Source organism: Equus przewalskii, chromosome 5, assembly GCF_037783145.1.
Source record: "Equus przewalskii isolate Varuska chromosome 5, EquPr2, whole genome shotgun sequence".
NCBI lineage: Eukaryota > Metazoa > Chordata > Mammalia > Perissodactyla > Equidae > Equus > Equus przewalskii.
The window spans coordinates 82,774,225-82,793,668 of NC_091835.1; the positions used below are offsets into that span (position 1 = coordinate 82,774,225).

Genomic DNA, 19,444 nt, shown 5'->3' on the forward strand with positions numbered 1-19,444 from the left:
AAACTAGCTTGAGTGCATTTCTGTTGCCTTCAATGGAAAGATGTGTGATGAACACACTGATCCAGTAGAGGAAATGGAATGGGAGCTAAGCAGAAAGCCCCCACACAAGTGTTCAGGGTGTAGCAGGAACAAATTACTCGATTACTTGGATAAAGCGCGAAAGTGGTCCAGAAGTAAATGCATAAGAAGCTTTGGAGGAACAAACGGCTTTGCTATTTATGGAACTCATTTCATGTGTGTTTGTGTTAGTGTTATGTTTTAAGAGAAAGTGTGCTGTGGAAGGGGAGGGGAGCATATTGTGAGCTTGTATGTATGTGTATTCATATCTGTGTATGAATATAACATCTTGTCCACGATGCTATACAAGTGAGGTCGTTGAATCAGAAGGGCCTGGAATCACTGGTATGGAATAGTTACTACAGCAACATTTTGCTTCCACAAATTTTTCATGCAGGCAATCTTGACCAGGATTAACAGCGTTAGTGACACTGGAGGAGATGTTATCACTTCCTGGAAAACAGCCATGGATCACTTTTGACTATATAAGATTTGAAATATTCATAATGATGAACAAATATCAACAAATGAATCTCTTTGATCAAGCTGTGTCTTCATCTTCATCTTTAAATGCCAACATGATGTATTTTATATTTGGTCCTCTTTTTCCCCATCCAACTGTTTGGTTGTTAAAGCAAAGGCAGACTTAATTTGGGGTTTCTTAAAGAAATACTAGCAAACAGGAAAAAGATCCAGTATGTGGAGAAACGAGAGGCTTAGAATAAGTGAACAGGATATTGATTTTGTCTGACTCCCACGTGACTATTTTGCACTTCCCTGGTTTTGCTTTATCTTTGTTAATACTATAATTAAAAGCACATTTGGGTAAACAAAAGCTTCCTTCTTTCCACTTGTTGTGCTTTTTCTGCCCAAAGCATTCACTGTTGGCGCAGTACGATCATCACGACATCCTGATTCATCAACCTGGACGCCTTGTGAGAGTCAAAAAAATTAAGGGATGCTAAGGGGGGCGAATGTAGATGCTTTAACTCCCCATTCGGAGAAAAGCACGGGAGGCTCCAGTCATGATGGCAAATGTCATCTGATAGGACTGTTACTGGAACTTCTCCCAGAACAAAGCTGTATTTTTTCCAACAAAATAACTTCAGAGTTAAAGTAGAAACTTCAAGTAGTCATGATATTGTAGATCGGTATTTAAAAGACAGTATTGAAATGTTATGATTATAGCTTTATAATTATATGTATGGTAAAGGATGTTGGTAAAGAAATATAAACAAATTTTAACTTTTGTTTATTAGAGTGACGGGGCTATGCTTAATTTCAGCTTTAAAAAAAATCCATTAATGCTACTACAATGTGGTTTGTACACAGTTCCCATTAAAGAGACAGATTTAAGCAACAGTGTATTCAAAGCTGAGATTTTAATCCCTCTCTCTGTTGTTTAAAATATTTATAAAATAGAGATAGCTTATCTCTGAGACCCGATAGTTTGGGAATTAATATCTGGGTATAACATATTCCTGAGGAAGAATTTTAGAAGTGGATGGCTCATATCCAGACAATTAGGAGTCAATCCAGAAGGACAGGACAGTCTTGAAATAGTTCATGTCCAGAGATTCCTACCAATGTTCCAAGTTCTCAACTGGCTAAAAGATTTTTTTTTTTTTTTTTGCTGAGGAAGATTCACCCTGAGCTAACACCTATGCCAATCTTCCTCTGTTTTGTACGTGGGTCACTGTGACAGCATGGGTGCTGACGAGTGATGTAGCTCCGTGCCTGGGAACTGAACCAGGGCTGCCAAAGTGGAGTGTGCCATACTTAACCACTAGGCCATGAGGCTGGCTCTAAAAGATTTTTCTGATTCCAGCAGTTTCCAATAGATTCCAGTCGATTGGTAATGACTAACTATTGAGGATTCTGACTCTGTGTCTGGGCCCAGCACGAAGATGCTGGCATCAATTAGTGATGTCTGCCATGAGCAAGGGAGGAGGAAATGCCAGGATGGGAGCATACTTTTCCTGGCCCTATTCTCCATAGTTTCTATCCATTTGAAATAGGTTGATTTCTGGAACAATGATGGGCAAGGGAGAACACCTTAGGTCCCTTTCTCCTGTCCCTTATTCAAGCAAGCTTGGTACGGAACAAACTGGGTTTAGTTGACATAGTTTCTATTTTTTATGAGCTTAAACGTAAGATATTAAAGTACTCGATCAACAAACATTAAAACATATATATATATATTAAGTATGGATTAAACAACGAACAAATATTGAGGACACAAGAGAAAAATGCATTTATAGCACAAGTCAATATTTAGATACTGCTTACGGAGAAGGTCAGATTGTGCTGGCCATTTCACTACTGCAATGCACTGAGTAAATGCTGCTCACCATCCTCCAGGGCACGGGATGGGCCCCTCCCCTCAACAAACAATGTCAGTAGGGCAGAGGTTCAGGGATCCTGCTGTTTCATGCTGGGAACTCTAGCATCTCTTTGAGGAGGCAGTGTAACATGACATGGAGAAGACGAGTGCAAGTCAGTGGACCTGGGGTTTACCGTTCACTTTGCAGTATGACCTTGAGTTTCCCCACCTGAACCTCCGATTCCCCACTTATAAATAAATGAAGGTATTGGATTATAAGAGTCCTCTCACCACTAATGCGCTGTGATTGTAGTAAGTACATGCTGGGGCTGCTAAACAGCCTTCTTTGAAAACCATACCCTCACTGCCAGCTCACTCATCCATACAGGGTCTTTCCAGCAGATTCCTGCTTGGCCACCGCTGTCTAGAAGGGGGAGATACTAAACCTAAACTGGGCCAATTAGATTCTTTCTCTTGGGAATTAGAAATTGGAAGTGGCTGGTACTGGCGGGGCACTTTCGCAAAGATAAGACTATCATGCACAACCAAAAGTCAGAGAAAACAGAGACAAACGGAGCAGAAGTGCAGAAACAAGCAGCACTGAGGGGCCAGGAACCCCAGAGAAACAGTGGGTATGAAATCAGTTCTTGATGCAAATTGAAGTTCCTGATTCCAGTCCTTCAGGAGAGCCAACCGCACTTCATTCATTCACGCATTCACCGAGTACTGGCTGACAGCCTCCTGTATTCCAACCACTATTTTGGGTGCTAGGGGGACATTCATGAACAAAAAGGCACAAAGTCACTGACATCATAGATTTTCCTACTGGACAAGACAAGCAAAAAACTCAAATAAATATACCATATGACATCGTAGCTTGACAAGGGCTAAGAAGAACCATAAATCTGGGGCAGGGGACAGAGAGTGACAGGTAGTCAGAGAAGCTTCTCTGATCAAGTGACATTTAAGCAAAGACCTGAATGAAGAGAGCAAACCAGCCGAGCATGTTGGGGACCAGCTGCCAAGGCAGAGGAAACACTACTGCAGAGATCCGTTGACGGGACGGTGCTGGGCACGTCCTGAGCAGCTTGTTCATCCTCCCCTCCTCATTCCAAGGCGCACCCTCCTTCTTAGAGATTTCACTGCCTGGATGGTCCCTCCATGCCACTGCACTCCCAATTCCCAGCCCTCTGGCAGAATGACATTCGCCTCCACTCCACTTCAGCCACTCACGGCCCCAAGCCTTGCTTGACCTTCTCTGAAATCCTAAGCTTTAAGATGCCACCTGGACCTCAATCGCCTACCATGAGCTCCCTCAACGGCTTTCTCACTATACCCATTGTTCTTCCCGAAGGCTCCTAGTTCCTTAAGTTCTCCCTTTCCTCTTGGTCTTTGGGGCTGATTCTTTATTGACTCCATCCCTCTCCAACCTAGATGCTTTCAAACACAGGCAGTATGTGTAGCAGTTAGAGTGTGGCCTTTGGGGCCAGACCACCTGGGTTAAAATCCCAGCCCTGGCATTAACTACGTGGCCCCAGTTTTCTGGGGTCAGAATAATAGTAACCTTCTCCATTGTTTTTATAAGGATTAAGTGAGTGAATGCACACACAGTGCTTAGAAAAGTGACATGCCAGAGAGTAAGCATTTGATAAATATTATCATGATAATTTTTATGCTATCATAATTATTCACTTGCTCTCCTTGCAACCATCTGAACCTCTGTGACTTAAGTTCTCCTTTCATTGAACCTTCTCTGGAAATCTTAATCTCTGGCTCCATCTAATCACCCACTTCTCTGCCCTGAGGTCCCTTGCCAAAAATCTACTTGACCCTGCAGGTTGATGCTGCTATACACTTAGAGCCTCTGGACTCTGCTCGGCCCTCACTCAGCTTGAAAATCCCTTTACATGAGTCTGGTTGGTTTTCTCACTCATCTTCCCCTTAGCTATCCTAAACATTCATCCTTCTTTTCAACTCCCCAAGATGCTGACCCTTTCACTCTTGCTTGACAGTTCTTAAATGAACTTCCTAAACATAGCTAAAAATGTGTTTATAGTCTCACATCCTTCTCTTCAAACTCATAGGAAGAGGTCTGCTACTTTCTCAAACTAGTCATCTACCTATGTGCTAGACAACCGCCCCCTCATCCCTTTGGGGACCCAATTCCACCAATCATCTCTTTTCTCCCTCATTCATTTCAGGCTCCAAACATGCTCAAAACTCTTCAATCTGAAAACAAAACAGCAAAACAAAATAACACCCCTCTGAACTCTGAATCCTGCTCCCATCGGTTGTCCCATCTCCTTTCATCCACAGCTAACTTTCTTGACATTGCCAAATGTCCCAAAACCGACCTTGGTTGAAGACCACTGATTAGAAGATAAGGCCACATAAAACAGAGCGCCGGGTACATAACTCCATGCTGCAGATTCTGAAGAGAGGCGCCCACGGCGGCCTCCAGTCCCTTTCATCCATTCACTGCATTTTTCTGCAAAATCCTCTTCCCAAACCTGGTTCCTTGGCCGACATCAAGCAGAGCTTGTCTGCACTTCCCCACCCTCCCTCCCTCCTCAGCTCACTGCAGTCTGGTTTCCGTGCCCCGATTCCCTGAAATGACTCTGCAATGTCTTTCTTCCTAATTGTCCGATCCAGTGGACATTTCTCGCCTTTTATGACTTGAATTCTCTGCAGCACCTTTACCCGAGTGACCAGTACTTTTGCCTTGAAAGTCTGGCTTTGGCTTCCAAAATGCCACCTTTTCTGGTTCTCCTCCCCCTTGTCCTAGAGCATCTTATCTCATTGCTAGCACCCTTTCTCTTTAAATCTTGGTAGTCCTCAGGCAGAGTCCCCTCTTGTCGCCACTCTTTCCCTGGTTCTCCTTTAGTCCAGTGACTTTAACAATCACGGACATGGTGGTCCCTCTTCAGTCCTGCTCTCTAGCCCAGACCCTCGTCCTAGGCTCCAGGTCGTCTCGCCTGCAGTCCCCTTTGCATTCCAGCGGTAACACACATTCGGTAAGTCTATTCGTATCTTTCAGCAGTTCTCACTCGTGTCTAATTGGCCCTGAGCTCCTTCCTAGAAGATATTGATCCTACTTCCTCTTTCAATGATCTGAACAAATCATAGTGCCTAGCACTTAGTAATTGGTGATTGATACTTGTCTTCTGAATTAAAGAATGGATGAGCTTGCTTGTCCTTTTTTTCCTAGTATTGGCAGTGGATTTACCTACTCATGTCTAAAATAGAACTCTTTTTGTTATCCCCAAATTTCCACTCTGCAAGTCTTCCTCTCAGCTAAAGACATCACTATTGACTCAACTGCTGAAACTTGTACCTCAGGAGTCGTCCACAATCTTCCCTTTCTCTCATCTTCCACACTCAATCCATAAGCAGGTTCTGTTAGTCCTGCTTCAAGCCATGTCCTAACTTTCACATTTGTCACCTTGTTGTGTAAGCCGCCATTATTCCTAACCTGTCCAACTGCCACAACCTCCCATCTGGTTTTCTGCTTCTGCTATTGTCCCTTCTCATTTCACAAGGATCTCTCTAAAGTATTCATCAGGCTACCTTGCTCCCCTCCCTAAAATGCTCCATGCTTTCACCACACTTGGAAATATAATATACATTCTTCACCAAGGCACTGAACTAGCTCGCCCTTCCAACCTCCCCCATCCCATCTCCTAAGCCCAATGCGATCCCCACCCCCACTCCCTTACTCACTGCAGGAAGAACCCTTTCTGCTGTTTCTCAAATCCACCCAGCAGGTTATTCTGGCTCGTCTGTAACACTGGCTGCTCGCTCTGCCTGGAATGCTCTCCTCCCTGATTCTCCCTTGCTGGCTCCTTCTCAACCTTCAAACGTCTGTTCCAATGTCACTTCCTTAGAGAGTCATGCTATGAAAACAGCTCCCCATAGTCGTTCTCTAACCCTCATTCTGGCTTTATTTTCCTCAGAGCACTTATTACTGTCTAAATTTTATTGGTTAATTTAAAAATTAACTTTCTGTACTAATAAAAGCTTCATGAAGACGAGGATTTTTTTCTTTCCTGTCTACGGTTGAATCTCCATGATACAGGAGAGTACCGGACCCATAGCAAACACTCAGCAAATATTTGTTGGGATAATGTGATCTCTATGTCCAGAGGCACATCCTTCCTGATTGATAAGGGTTATTGGCTCTGCGAGGTAGCGTTTCACTGTGGGAAGACAATTTACTTAAATGGGAACCAGCACCAACCTCTAAAATCTGCACACCTGTTAGCTACTGACAAGGACTCTCTCCATGACCAGACTTAAATCAGCCTCCTCTGGGTCCTGTTCTTGACTAGCCCTTGGCCTCGGCCTTGGCCTAGAGTTTGGCCTGCTGAGCCTAGCTTTAGCGAGAATTCTGCTAAATTAGTTGATCAAGAATCCCTCCATTCTTGAATACATAATCAAATTCCTCATCCCCCACCCTCGATATCTAATCAAGATCCTCTTAGTAATTGTCCATCCAAGGACTCCCTCACCCTCAGCTTGCCCGTTGGCTATAAATTCCCGGCTGCCCTTGCTGTTTTTGGAGTTGAGTTCAATTTCTCTTCCATACTGCAAGTCGTGATCTCTCTCACAGTAGTCCTGAATGGTCTTCCTGGTCATTTTTCACAAGTGTCTGGTACAATTCCTCTTTAACACTAGAGAGCGAATATTTACCTACTAGGCTTGATTAAATCTACCTAATGAATTTTCCTCGTTGCCCACTAAACTTTCATATGTTCCTTGCAGTGGGGAAAGGTCAAGAGAGGCTTTTCTTGTCCATGTGATTGAAGAATATTGTTTCTCTAGCATACAGGGGAAAGTCAGGAAGAATAAAGGCTACATGGCTTTTTTTTTATCACCTTTATAGTGGCTATTACTTTTTCATTTTGTCACATTTATTTTCCACTGTTCTTGTGGTGACATTTTAATGAATAATACAAAAACAATGTTTGATCAAAATGACATCCCAAATCTCCTAAACAAAAACATGTTCAGAATATAAAAAATCCTTCCCCTTCTGCCACATAACCCATATAATTCACAGGCAGTCCACCCGGAATCTGCGCTGACTCGCGATTACATGATTATACCTGCAACATCAAACTCGATTTCCAGAGTGACCTTGCTCGTGATGGAAGAGTCTCGGAGGAGCTGATTGGCTTCCTCGAAGGTGCTGTCTTCAGTTGGAATTCCATTAATGGCCATCACTCTGTCTCCAATCTGTAGCACCCCACATCTAAATTTAGAACCACATGTCAGAGGTTGTAGATGGAGTAAACAATCATTAGATTGAAGTTACCAAGTCTACCTTGTTTGATCCTTGCAACATAGCATAACCATTTGGTCTTGTTTATTCAATGCTGTGGGAATCGTAATAGGTCAACTGTAACATCTTGAATTCTTGCATTTCCAGGGCTACAAATGCCAGCAAGGGAGTCTTGAAGTATCCCAGGGAAGTAATTAATAATTCAGCACCCTGGTATTGTTATAATCTGATCTGAACCAATATCTAGTAATGATGAATGTACATTGCCCCATGGCAGAGAAATTATTAAAGTTTGAACTTTAGAGAGTTTTTTTTAATGGATTTTTTTCCTTTTTAATTAACATAGCCTCTAGTCCCCGATGGACAAAAATCTGCCAGATAAAGGCATCCATGCTCATTATTCTTCTCAAAACTGATAAGAACATAAAATTTTATTGTCAGAACAGAGAGTTCATTATGTCTTGCATTTCCTGCATTGAGCGCTGTTCCATAATTTATTAGCGATTCAAAGATAGCCAGCATGAGAAATGCAGAGCAGAAAAAGAGGCTGTGAGAGAAAGCAGCTCACCTCTCCGCCGGGCTGTCAGCTTCGATATAGGAAATCAGAGGCGGGGAAGAGAGTGTCTCTGTGGCGAACACACTGCCCTGCAGTTGGATCCCAAATCCTGTGACAGGGTCTGCTGTCAGCACGACCTCTGTGGTTTCTGTGTGAACAACCTGCCCAGCCAGGCCCACCGTGCTAGAGGCTAAAGACACTGGAGGAACACACACAGAAAAGAATGACTTTAGGTAGGAGAAGCACCAGGAATACATACCAGCATTTCTGAAACAGATCGTGTCTTTGAAACAAAGCTCATCGGCAATGGTGGGAGGTAACATTTGGTTTTCTAGCAAAAAGTTAGCTAGAGCTGAGCAAGATGAATGAATGTCCCAGTATTTGTCACATTTCTGTTACAACACCAGTGCAGCCCCCTCCATACCAGGGACAGTTGTGGGAGCTATAGGAGGAGGACGGCCTTGGGGTGAGGGTACCTGGGTTCTAGTCCCGGTTCCATGGCTAAGCAACCAGTTGACCTTGGTAAGTCATTAATCTCTTTGCTATCTAGGAAAAACGGGGCTGGGTTACCTGGTCTAATTTTCCCCTTTAGCCACTGTGCCTGAGCTTTAAGCTTCTTACAAACAACCTAACCTTCAGCTTTGGAGAAATGATCAAAGTCTGGCTCCTGGAGTAGTGAGGATGTGCTGGTCATCAACCTATCTAGCACAGGTCGGTGTGATGGAGTCCTTTATACTCTTTCTCCTCCTCCCGAACGTGGTTTCTTGAGCCCTTGTTCTTTTCCTTGGGTCCCCAGCCTACTGTGTCATCTCTTGTTCCATCCATTCCTCTGATCCTCTTCTAAGCCCAGGCACACGCCGCTGTCTTGTTCTGATCCTCAACCCAGGTCATGAAAGGGCTGCTGCCTCCTGGACGCCCTTCTCTCCACGCTGCCTCCGAGACCTGCGTGCCTCTGCTCTGTGAGCGCGCGCTCCCGTCTGCAGCGTCCAACGCTGCCCTGTTACTTCTTCCAAAAATGGTCTCTGGCTCCCTTAATTTAACTGAAACCTGATGACAACTTACACCTCAAAACACTCTCCAGCCAGAAGGCATTTTCTTTCACTCTCCCTGCATGGGGCCAGGAGAGGGAAGGGTTTGTAATACTCCTTGCTCACCATATTCAGTGTTTTTTTGTTTTTACCTCAAACCACTCCTATTTAAAGTTCCACATTCTGTACTTATTTCTGCTCTGTCTCATCTTCAAACTCATAGCTTTCGACGTTTACAAAACTCCTCCGGTTCCTCACTGACTTCAGGACTTGGCTCTTAATCGATCTCTTCTAAAGTGAGCTTTTCCTTGTCCTCAGCATCTTTGACATCAGGGCGATAAGCTAACGCATTGGTTCTATGGTTCTTCAGCTCTCTTAACGCAGGTACCAGCAATTCCTCCTACTTCAGCTCTACCAGCACAGCCCTATCCTGGACCCCATCTTCCTTCAAAACGGGTAGAGCTCCAAGATCTCAGTATCTGAATCCTCCTTGTTGATCACAGATCCTCATGAGCCATCTCTCCCAGTCCTTACGATCTAATTTTCTCCTCTTTACGACTTCTATCCCATTTCCTCTCACTGTCTCCTGGTCTAGTGGTTTTCAAACAATATTTTTAGCAGCAGATTTTTTCTTCCTTCAAACGAAGGCATATAAGGATGGCTTTACATTCCAGATAAAAACAGAACTATTGCAGTTGAGGTAGGAATGGGAGACCCCAGAGGACCCCTCCTCTCTCAAGTGGGAATCTGGTGAACTCAGTTTGAAAGTGATTATCTTTATCCATTGCCTTTTACCAGTACCATCATGGACCCCTGGTGACCTCTTCTATGACACATCTGTGAGTATCAGACTCTTAAACCTCATGTGATTTCTGCCCTCTAATGCTCTGACTGGTAATGCCCAGTCAACTCCACTGTTAGTAAGTTGTTAAAGGGCGCTAGAGAAAGTCATGACAAGTTCACATTATTCTCTGGGCCCCTGGAAGCTTACATTGTGTAATGTTTTGGCACCTTATTTGATTCTCACAGGATCCATCTCAAACATTTCTACCCTTATCAGGGTCAAACTTTACTTCATTTCCTACAAGACTGAAAGGGTCCGACCACTTGGCAAGGGTTCCTTAAACAAATTCTTCTCAACCTCGATTTCTCTGTGTCAGCGTCTGTTCTCTCTCCCCTTTTCCCTGCTTCAGGGGGCTGCATCCTTCCTTCCATTTAAAGGCTAAATCCTCCTTTCAGTGTTTTCGATTCTATCCCTTTCCACTCTTTCTGTGATTTTTGTGCCATAAAAACTTCTCTCTTGCTGCTTTTTCCAACTTTCCTACCCACTCCTCCAGCTTTCTGACCTCTCCTTCTGACTTGTACTGATTCCAAAATGGCTTCAAATTTGGCTTCTCGCCACAACCTTTCCTGAAACTACTCACTGATGACTTCCTGATTGCCAAATCAACGGCCTCCTCCACTCTCACCACTCCACAGCACCCAGCCGGCTTCGGGAACCATCCTTCTTTCTGAAATTGCTCTCATGGCTTTGCTGAAGCTTGGTTCTTCGTTTCGTACTTTTTCCGCCCCTCCCAGCTCCTTTGCCTCTCTGCACTCCAAACAGAGTTGCCCCCGTTCTGTCCTAAGCCTTTTTTTTCACTCTTGTTCTTTCCCTCATTCATTTCCATCGCTTCTAAAACATGACCCCTGCATGGATCTTCTCAAATCTACCTCTCTGGTTTCTCCTAAGCTCCGGTGTTGAATTTCCTGACTTGATGGATATCTCATCCACAAGGATGTGTCACTGACTCCTCAAACTCGACATTTTCAAAATTGAGTTAATCACCCTCTTTCTCATTGCCACTCCTATTTCTATGAACAGGACCCTCACGCTTATAGTCCTTCAGGCTTGAAATCTTGAAATAGCCTTGGACTCACAACTCCCCATTGTCTCAAATTCAATCAATGGCTAAATTCTTTCAGGATGACCACTGACATATATTTTGTGTAAATCCTCTTTTCCTTTCTTACTGTCAATACCTTAATTCAGGCTTTCATTACTTTTTATTTCAATTACTCTAATACACACGTTTCTGGGTCCTCTCATGCCCAATGCTTCCTTATTATTGCCATATATATTGCTATATTATTGCCAGATTAACTTTCTCTTTGTGATGAAGTCCCAGTGTATCTACCCCCTGGAGTAGGGCCTCATTGTTGCTAGCACAGACTACTATACAGACTTCCAACCAGTGTCCCTGCCTTTTGTCTTATGCTAACAGCCTCCAAATTGCTGCCAGAGTGGCTTTTCTAATATGCAAAGGCCATCCCCTAGTTTCAAATCTTTCTAAAGATTCTATCTGTGGCGCCCTATTTCCTATAGAAGCAAACCCTCAATTCTAGCAGAGCGCACAGGCCCCTCCGTGAGTTCATCTCCTCCTGCCCGGGGAGTCTCAGTGCCTCTTGCTCTCCTCATGCGCTGCGTGCTCCGGCCCTGCTCTCACACCTCTGCGTCCATGCGTACACTGTGTCCTCTGCCCCTTTGTCCTTGCTCTGGGCTTTCACTGTCCCTTTCTCTGCCTAATCCAGGCAGAATCAGTTACTTACTTTTCTACATTTCCACATTTCTAAGACGTGGTCCTATTTCAGCATTTATGGGGTTTTCATTTGCCTGCCTATCTCTCCACTTGACCCTTAGTTCTCTAAAGACTGGGACCAGATCTTTTCATCTCTGAAATCCCAGTGCCTGGAACATTCAGGGAATGCTAAGTGAATGAGGAATGAATCAAGTTTTGTGATATCATCTGCATTTTCCCTTTTGGAAGCAACATTTCGTGTAGATTCTGCTGAGTTAAGGAACTAGAAGTCATTCTTTCGGATCCCAGTCTTTCTATGGCGTGGAACATTTCAGCACTGCAGCTGGTGTGGCGGAGGATGGTGAGGTGGGTCATTTGTCGAGGAGGAGTAAGGAAAAATGTCTTCGGAAGAAGCACCATCATTGTTCCATCTCAGCAGGATTCACGTCAGTGAGATTAGAGCGGCCTGCGGTGGGGGTGAAGGCAGCCTCCAAGCCTAAGCTTTTCACAGGGGGTGGCTGGAATTCCAGAGTTCCACACATGGAGCATCACAGGCTAGTTCAGATCACATTTCCTAGTGTGCCTTTGTTGATGTCAACTGTACTTTGATTGATCTCCAGATCACACATTTTATTGGCGGCACAAAACCACCAGCAGCCACCACTTCCTCCAGTAAGGATCTGGAGAGTCAGAGGTCTTCCCAGTGAGTTCTCCTAGCAGGCGGGAATACGATATTACATCACCTATTCGGCAGATTCCTTCCACTCCACGTTCTAGGTGAAGCTTTTTGGGCTTCCATAAGAATGCTTTCTGTGAATTTTTCTATAGGTTCACATTAATTTTATTTTTCATTTGAAATCTCAATTTGGTGTAGATTTTTGGACTACTGAATTGGAGTTATAAACTGTTTATGAAACAAAGTCAGCTGAGTACCCTCTCTACTAAGAAAGGTCAAGAAGCAATGGGTCAATTTAAGAGTAATAGGAGGGATTAGGTTAGACATAGTGAAAACCTTCTCAAAAGAGAGACTTACTATATTTTTTGTAACAGAGAAGACAGTTGAGGAATTTAATCCTCTAGAAGGTTTTGAGAACAAATAACTACTTCACTGTGGGAATCACTAAATTTATAAACTCTACCTAGAGGCAAGTTGAAGTGATAGAAATCATTAGAACACTTAATTTAGGATTAAAAATGTATTAAACATTGGTGTTATAATTATATAAAGTTATGATTTATGTAATAAATATAGGATTATTAAATAATCTAGGATTTTACAATTAACTCTGAAAGTCCTCTGACATATTGGCATCTGTTCTTTGAAACAGTAAAATCTCATTTAAAATTGTATGTACTGATTACTCACACATATTAAAGTCTTGAAAATTATTACTAGATATGAAAAACCTGAACTGTAGATTGAAAGATGATGAGTCAGAAGAGAAAACAGCCAATATTACTCGGAGGAGAAAAAGATGGGCTTGATTATCGTGCTTCATTAATGTGGTCAACCAGCAGAAGGAAATAAAGGTGATTTATGAATTATAACCCTGTGGTTTAAAAATCCGTATGATGACTTCTCTCTCCAGCAGCAAACAGTCCTGCAGGGCACTAGCCCTGGCCTGAGGCGTGCCCACTTCCGCTCACGGGTGAAGATGGACATGACCAAATTGCTGACATGCTGCGTTTGAATTCTGCTAACTGGTGTGTGCACGTCGTGTCCAGGATCCCCTTCTGCTCTGTCCCATTCCCGTTCACATTTGGAAGGTTCTGTTCACAACCCTTCAGGTTAAATGACCCTGTGTTTCTGTAAATTCTTGTCTTTCCTAGTGTAAGCAAGGGAGGGGACCCCAGGACAGCTCATTAACTCCTAGAGTTTAAAACTCTGCCAAACGTTTTCTTAATTTAGAAGGCTGTGAGGTTTACTGTCAGACATAAAATGCATTTCAAAAGTATAGAGAACAAAAGAGCTCCAAGATTTATTAATACACTGTGTTTGTTACTATTTGATCCTGTAATTGAAGACCTCCATCTCACTAAACTGTTCCACATCGGGGTCGACCTGCTGTGGACTCAACACATTGGGTACCACGTGACCCGGTTCAGGAGCGCAGTGGGGCGGCCAACAGTTCCCTTCTCCAAACGGGGGCAGGCGCAGATCTTAAGCTAACCCCTGCGAGGGCTCCAAGGGCTCTGTGCATGGTCACTTAGAAAAGCTTACCAACAGCTGCCTTTGTCTTCCATTCTTTTTTCAGGGGTCGGTGGAAGGGGCAAAAGTTGTTAGGTTTTCTCATTCTCTTCCTTTCGGCTCTTTTCAATGTTGCCCTCCCTAGTAGTAAGTGATGACAACAAAAGAGGCAAAGACCATTCTGGGAACGTGTTCTGACTTCTACTCTTTGCTGCAGCTCAGGCGGACCGGGAACAGGCAGTCTCTACCCTGGCTGTGTCCAGGAGCGGGAAGCAGACAGCAGGGGGAGCTGGCCAGACCCACCGCTCCATCACACTGCCATCACAGGGGGGCCGGGCTTCTGGAAGGAGCATTGGCCTCGGCAGCAGGAAAACGGGCAGCCCAGGCAGTTGGGGAAAGGTCAGTAAGACTCCAGAAGGGGTGACAAGAACATGCCTTCTGGGACATGCCTCTGCACCCTCCAGGGCTCGGTGACACTCCTCAAAGCCTAGCGCTAGAGGTGCTCATTCTCCCTGTGAAACGAACACGGCCCTCTCCTGTTTTAATCCTTGTACCACGTCATGACAGACTTCTATTTCCCCTTTGGGTCCATGATACAGAATGTTTTAATATTTCTGTGAGAAGATTTCATCCTCTTCTGGCCATGTCCTTCCTTTGTACTAGAGACATATGTGAGCATTTTTTTCCTGTTTTGCAGGTTCTGGCCTCAGCTCATCACCAATAGCGCAAAGAGACTTTTTATTATATTTGTGACTTTGCCATGATTCACCATCCATACAAATGGCCTGGTTGCTATAGAAACAGAAGTATGAGAAAAGGGGCAACAAATGGTGGTACAGAATAAAGACATAAATAAAGTGAAATAAACCGTGGTAAAGTGAGAGCGGCAATAAAACTTTTACTATCAGTTATTTGGGAAAACCTTTACATGTAACGGGACCACACCAACCCAAAGCAAAAAAAAAAAAAGGAGACTAAATCCTCACTTTTTTTTTCTGATTTTGGAATACTATCATTTTTTTAGGCCTTTCTGAAGTGGGAATAAAAGTTCATAGCAGTTTTGAACCTTCTTGTTTGATTAAAATATAAAATAGAGGATCTCCCGAGACCCATTTGTAAACATTCTGGTAGGCGTATGGTCAGTGGTGCTCTGGTGGCTAATGTCTACAGCAAACACAAATAGCTGGAAACTTCTTGGACCAGGTTTCTGTTTATATTTCTACTCTGCTGGAGAATAACGTGCTGATACAAGAGAGAGTTGCTGAGCTGGTTACGGGCATCAGTGACAGTGTGGCCTCAGCTTTGCTCCCTACTACAAAATTCAAGATGTGTAAATATCAACCTGAGATAGCCAAACATATTATCATTTATTTGTAGACACTAATGTTCTTAATCAACACAGCAAGTCTCGTCTCGCACAAACAAATGTTCAGCCATTGAAGCAGAAGTACAAACACTAATGAATTCCTTTTAATTGCTCTTCCCTGCTGAGGGCTGTTAGCCTGTTCCTGCCAATGATGAGTGCTGCACATGAAGCCATTCCATGTAGAAAATTTCACGTACGAATGTCCACCACAAACCCTGAAGGAGTTACAGGCAGGACTCAAGGTCTGTGTGTTACTCCAAAGTGTAACCACTGTGAAAAATGCCCGAATCTGAGAGCAACGTCAACAGATTTTCATATGTGACAATTCAGATTCAGGCATAATAATGGCTAACACTTAAATTATTCAAAATAGCTAACAATTAGATAGTGCTTACTTTTACCAGGTGGTATTCTAGCATATTTTATATGTGCATCTACACACACACACAAAGACGTATATAGACCTATAGCAGTTACATCATTGGATAATTGTGAAGAGTATATGCGGATATAGATGTATAAATACTCATCATAATCTATGGTATATTTCTTGTCCTGTGTGTCCCTTTTGGTGGTAAGAATATATATATATATTCTCATGAATCTTCACAAGTACCCAATGAAGTAAATACTATAATTATCCTCATTTTGTAGCTAAGAAAACCAAGTCATAGAGAGCTTAAGAAACTTGCTCGAGGTCCTACAGCTAGAAAGCAATGATGCTGGGATGGGAACCCAGGCAGCCTGGCTCCAGGGTCCAGGCTTGTAACCAGTTCACTATGCTGCCTTTAACTAGTTTCTTCCAAGAGTAAATAATTTACCTTAGCATCAGCTAAGAAACACATGAGATTCTAGAAACTCCTTGTTTTCATTTTAACTAAACTCAACCTTCCTTCTATTTTCCTAAGTTTAAATTTACTGTCATGTACATACACTAAAGATGACGAATCTCCTTATATTTAAAAGGATATGCAAGTCAGAATCTTGAATACACCACAGTGGTGGCCCTATCTTTTGCAATGGTTTTCTTTGTTGGGAAGCCCTAAGGTTCCTGTAACATGAAAAGACCATTTCCCAGTATGGTGACAGCTAGCCTCCTACACTGAGGTGGCACTGGTGGGATTGGTGACAGATTCACCTGCAAAGATGAATCTCTAGTAAATAAGCTGAAGAGCCAATAGGTTCAACTACCCCTTCTCCCAAGAACCTTCTCTCTTCACTACCAGCCTTGAAGTATCTGGGTTTTTTGGTTTTATTTGGGTAACTTAAGGGTGTTGCTTATTGTATTCTCATGGTAAGCAAAGAAAGAGACCCTATTTTCTTGGAGCTTCTTTACAGGAATCACAAGCACAGCCACCAAAAGGGACACATAGGACAAGAAATACTCAGACTCTCTAAACCACGATTAGATTGGGTTGGAAAGATAGGTGTTCTCTGACTCCAAAACTTATGTGATTATGCTGAGAGATTATGATCTTCCCCAACAGAAAAAAAAAATTTAAGAGTGATTTGTGTTTCTTCCCTGTTAAAGCATTCAATTACCCTTTTTTTCTTTGTGTACAACCAGCTATCCAAAAGCAAGTAGCCAGCCACATCTTTCTAGTCCTGTCTAGTCTATGTTGCTGTCCCAGAAGATTGTATTTCCAAGAATCATAGCTGAAATTCTTAGACTTCAGGATGCTTGTTATAAAGATGAGCATCCTTCCAGTCTTCATAAGGCTGGAGTGGGCAACAGAAATATGTTAGAGCAGTGACTCTCCACGAGGTAGGTTCCTGGGGAAAGTATTGGACTCTTGGGGAAGGAGATACAGTTTGAAAAGGCATGCTGAAACTTATTACTGCTTTTTGTCGGGGGGGAGGACGGTCATGAAATAAAATTTAACACGAGATTTACAATAATTTTAAACCAATGCAAGAGATTACTGTATTTATCAAAAAGGGGACATAGTTTTCAAAAAATTACTTTAGAGTAAGAAACTAAAAACAAAGGTTTTACGTCCAAAGCTAACCAGAATATAAGGAAGAAGTTTTAGAGGAAAAATCATATCTTTGGTTATTTTATTAGAACAAAAGAGCAAGAAAAAGTTTCAAATAAAAGTCGTAGGCAAAGGTAGTATGAACCAACGTTTCAGTCTGAGTTGTATTCCCTCTGGTCATCACACAGATACTGGACATCACTTCGGTGGTCTTTGGCACAGAGCTGTGAGCCTCTTGGCATGACCTGATCTTTTAGGCGCTGTAAAACATTCTTCCTATAGGTTTCTGAATATCAAAGACTCTAAGCAGCCCACATGTTTTCTCCAGGCCAAACAGCATTACTGGCTAATGTTTTACTTACGTGAGCTTTTGAAGTCTTTCTTTTTCAGCTTCCTCCTCATCATGGTTCCACGTGGGCTAGTGGAGTAGAGGCTTCGAGGTAAAGTTCCCATGTTCAGGGAACTCAGGCTGTATGCACTCATGGAGGTAGGAGAGAAGGATGAAGACACCAAAGCTGCTGTAAGAGAGTGGAGACTTGGCACAGAGCATTCTAGGTGCGGTGTGAGCCTCTGCACGTGCCAACCAGTAACAATCCAGAAAGACACACGTGATGCACAGCAATGGCTAGTAAGTACCCCAACCAGACAGAGACCAGGTCTCCGAGCCCACAGAGACAGTGCTGTGGAACCTGAGTTACGAGAGCCCATCAACGCCCGAGGAGCAGCAGGCTCCCCATGTGCACAACAGAACACAGACAGGCTCCATCAATTTTGCTTTAGACAAAAAAAAAAAATCCCAACATTAAAACAGGTTTCTCTGTAAACAACACCATGATGCATCGGATACATAATCTCATTTTCATAAATATTTTCTGACATGAATTGCACAAGTGATTCCACATACACAAAGAAGATCTGAGAACATTGCACTCTGTGTAATATTCTGAACTGTTATTTCCTGACCACATATAAAGCATTCTGAACATTTACATCCTTTCCTAACGACAAACGCTTTCTGATGGAAAAGAGAAAGACTTAGGAGATGTCAGAAATGATAAGTTGCTACTATAAAAAAAGCACACAACAACCATGAAGGCAAATACGGTGTGAATTAAATGAGGAAGAAGCAAGAAGAACACAAATTAAATAAAAGGCCAGGAGGAGAAAGGCTGGAACATTACGAGGGCTGTTTGGAGGAGGCGCTGGCGGGAGCGGCAGGGCTGGCACACTGCCACGGGCAGGGTGGAACGTGTTATAGTGATGGCAGGCGTGAAGGCTGCAGTGGCTGCTGGCCCAGGAGTCCCACGTAAGTTGCCTGTCGCTCCTCTGAATTTTCACTGCCCATATGAAGTGATGATGAGAAATAAGAAAAACAAACAAACAAAGAACCAAAAAAGAGGAAAAAAGTAACTGAATTGCACAAATAAAAAGTATAACAAAAATGAAAGCTGCTTGCAAAAAATAAAAAAGAAATCTACTGGCTTTGCCCTTTTCTCAGTGGTCAGCAAAACAGATGATTAACGTCAGGGATGGAAACTCTTCATCTTCCCAAGAATAATGCATGTCATTCCCCAGCCCATTTTTTCCCCTTTTAAGATGACTATTGAATCAATTTCTAATCTCCCCCGTGCTTCACAGCAGAGATTAAAAACATGTTTTTTTTTTTAAATTTAAAAAGTCAACTCCATAAAGAGCTATGGCACACAATTAGTAATTAAAGATTTGCAAATCCTGGCTAGTTAGCAGCACTTGTTTTGAGAACAAGAAAAGCAGAAGTAATAAATCACGTGGGCTCATCATTCAAGCGGCTTACCAGTCACACGCCACAATTTACTGCTTTGACATTTTAATTACACTAGGATCCCTCACTTGAACTTGATTTTTTCCAACAATAAACCACTCTAATCATCTATCAATATCAGAATCTTATCCGTATCCTAATAGGGAGAAGATAAACGTCTTCACATATTTTACGATTTTTTTTGTATTGTTGAAAAAATGTATTTACATTTGAAAGAAATAGCTAATTCTTAAAATATTTCACATGTTCTTATGCTTCCTTAAGATGCCGTAAAATTTTAATAAAGTTTATTTTAAAATTTTGGCATCCT

The 19,444-nt window shown here is 42.8% G+C and overlaps 1 protein-coding gene across 33 annotated transcripts in view; it reads right to left on the minus strand.

The window, feature by feature from the left end:
- The window catches only part of GRIP1 (glutamate receptor interacting protein 1), a 598,160-nt gene that overhangs the window by 61,571 nt on the left and 517,145 nt on the right, over nucleotides 1–19,444 (minus strand). For 10 of the 33 annotated variants that reach the window (XM_070621989.1, XM_070621980.1, XM_070621992.1 and 7 more), the window contains 4 exons: nucleotides 18,515–18,670; nucleotides 17,696–17,851; nucleotides 8,230–8,416; nucleotides 7,486–7,631 (listed from right to left, as the gene is read on the minus strand). In XM_070621989.1, coding sequence (XP_070478090.1) covers nucleotides 7,486–7,631; nucleotides 8,230–8,416; nucleotides 17,696–17,851; nucleotides 18,515–18,670 — 645 coding nt within the window. The remainder of the gene's footprint in view (nucleotides 1–7,485; nucleotides 7,632–8,229; nucleotides 8,417–17,695; nucleotides 17,852–18,514; nucleotides 18,671–19,444) is intronic. The other 23 variants (XM_070622002.1, XM_070621998.1, XM_070621988.1 and 20 more) reach the window with 3 other exon arrangements.